Raw genomic sequence first — 2,578 nt, forward strand, 5'->3', positions numbered from 1 at the left:
TTGATTATGAGAAGCGGATTCCCCCTCGGAATCCCAAAATCCCTTGGTCCTGAGCCACCACTGCAAGGGTCTCGTGTACAGCAGGCCAAAAGGTATACCATTGTACGCCGCTGCCATCAAGCCCAACAGCCTCTGAAACTGTTTGACAGTGAGTGAGTGGCCTTCTCTTACTCTCTTGACTGTCGTGAGGATTGACTCGATACGAGCAGGAGACAAACGTGCCTGCATCGTGGTAGAATCCGACACCACGCCTAAATAAGTGGTTCTCTGTAGTGGAGAAAGTACACTCTTCTTGGCGTTTAGTCTTAACCCCAGCTCTCTCATATGGGCGAGGACGACATCTCGATGCCGAGCCGCCAAGTGCTCCGATCGAGCTAATATCAACCAATCATCGATGTAATTGAGTATGCAATTGAGTATGCGGATGCCCTGGAGTCGCAAAGGAGCCAGATGAGATACTATCTGCTTGATAGTGAGCATCTTGAACCAAAGCCGTTTAATAGCGCAGTTCAGAAGACGGAGATCTAAAATCGGACGCAACCCCCCCCCATCCTTCTTCTTCTCTCGAGGCTGTCCTCTGGTTTCATTAGAGGAGCCAGTTCGGTGCCCTGAAGCGGATGACCGGCAGGGAACAACCGACCTGACTGCTGTAGCCTCTTCACGTTTGCTCGCCATAGATATTAGTTTAGACTTTGACATATTCTTTTGAATGCTTGTGGACTGACAGACAACAGTAAATAGACTGACACATACACAGAGCGCTACTGAAGAGCAGAAGCTAACTTGCGCTCTGCCGGATGCGCTTTTATACTTCCTGGCGCTCACGTCACCCCGCTCGTGACGTCTCGCTGCTCCATTGGACTGATTTTACACGTGCTTCAGAACGCGGTCACGCAGGGGCGTTCCCAAAGCGAATCTCGACGCTGCTCGAGTTCCTGAAGGGGAACAGGATAGAGTCGTATGACTCTATATGTACATAATACCTCTCTGCATTTCTCAGATAGCTTGTCTGGAGGGCCGGACTGGATCAGACCAGCCAGAAGAGTCTTGCAGCCCTAGTCAACCTAGCAGTCCAAACTCCGGTTCCTCTGAAAGAAATGGACTATCTACAGATGACCTTCACTCTGGTAGAGAAGAGCTCGGCCAATCATTTATTCTTTAAAAGCTTGTCAAATAAATAGGACTAGCTGTAATATCTTACAATAGTTTATTTGGCCAGATTGTAACACCTTTATTAATCATTATTTTGTTCAGAAAAGACATAAACAGCCTAATTTGTTAAAGTAGTTCCTTCTGGCTTTGAGATGTTGGTGTGTGTCTGTTTGTCCTCAGATGCAGACTGGGGAGATGTTCCTCAGACGGCTCGCCTGGACTGCAGTGTCTACAGAGCCAAAGCCAAACTGGCACAGGGATCTCAGCGCAAACGGCCATCCCGAAATAAACTCAGAGAGTCAGCGAGAGTCTCACAGGCACCAAGCCTAGCTCAGGTGTGTTGAACCACAAACATTTAAATACCTCACAGAGTTTCATGGCAGGTCATTGTCAGTTTAAACTAAGGCATACATGAAGAATCTCTGCGTCTTTCTTGCTATTTGGTCTCACTCAGAAAGTCTCACACTTTCTTGAAATGCTGATGCATCAGACTTTTTTTGGGGGGAAAAACAACAGTGTGGTCTATCCTGTTTTCTTTCTTTTTTTCGGCTTATGGTTTGTTATATAAAACAAAACTTTTTTTTCCAGTTTGACTGCAAGGAGCTTCCTAAAAGGAGAATGTAGAGAATTTAATGCAGATTTTTACAAATACATTTTTCAATTATCAATTATGTACCACACATAATTATGGTAACAGGTTTGACATTTTAAGATTGTCCCCTGCTGATAAATATAACGTATAATATTTAAGTAATAGTTCATTATTTTCCAGAAGGAATATAGGAACAGGCCCAAACAAACTTTTGTTTCCATCAAAATGTGCAAATTTTCTATTAACGAAAGTAGAAGTTGAAAAAGGGAGTGGGGGGAGGGGGCCATAAAGGCATCAATATGAAAAAAAAAAAAATATATATATATATATATATAACGGAAAGTATTCAGACCCCCTTAAATTTTTCACTTTAATAAAAAATTATAATGTCATTGCATAAGTATTCATACCCTTATCTGGGACAGTTGAAATTTAGCTCAGGAGCATTCATATTGCTTGTAGATGTTACTACACTTCGAGTGAAGTTAACCTGTGGCAAATTCAACTGAATGGGTATAATTTGGAATGGCACACACGTCTTAATAAAATGTCTAACAGCTGATAATTCATATCAGAGCAAAAACCAAGCCCTGAGGTCAAAATAACTGCCTGTAGAGCTCAGAAACAGGTTTCAAGCCACAGGTTCAAGCCACACATCTGTGGAAGAGTTCAGAAAAAAAAATTCTGCTTCATTGAAGGTTCACAGAAGCATGTAGTCTCTGTTACCCTTAATGGAAGATGTTTGAAACAACCAGGACTCTTCCTAGAGCTGGCCTCCTGGCCAAACTGAGAAACTGATGGAGAAGGGCCTTGTCTAGACTGGTGACCAAGAAC

The 2,578-nt window shown here is 43.2% G+C and overlaps 1 protein-coding gene across 3 annotated transcripts in view; it reads left to right on the top strand.

The window, feature by feature from the left end:
* LOC107738468 (neurabin-1-like) overlaps window positions 1-2,578 on the top strand; it is a 32,324-nt gene that overhangs the window by 12,146 nt on the left and 17,600 nt on the right. For all 3 annotated transcript variants that reach the window (XM_016550231.1, XM_016550230.1, XM_016550232.1), the window contains exons 11-12: window positions 1,001-1,127; window positions 1,333-1,487. In XM_016550231.1, coding sequence (XP_016405717.1) covers window positions 1,001-1,127; window positions 1,333-1,487 — 282 coding nt within the window. The remainder of the gene's footprint in view (window positions 1-1,000; window positions 1,128-1,332; window positions 1,488-2,578) is intronic.

The sequence above is a fragment of the Sinocyclocheilus rhinocerous genome, unplaced genomic scaffold (assembly GCF_001515625.1).
Source record: "Sinocyclocheilus rhinocerous isolate Xijiao unplaced genomic scaffold, SAMN03320098_v1.1 scaffold1907, whole genome shotgun sequence".
NCBI classification, from domain to species: domain Eukaryota; kingdom Metazoa; phylum Chordata; class Actinopteri; order Cypriniformes; family Cyprinidae; genus Sinocyclocheilus; species Sinocyclocheilus rhinocerous.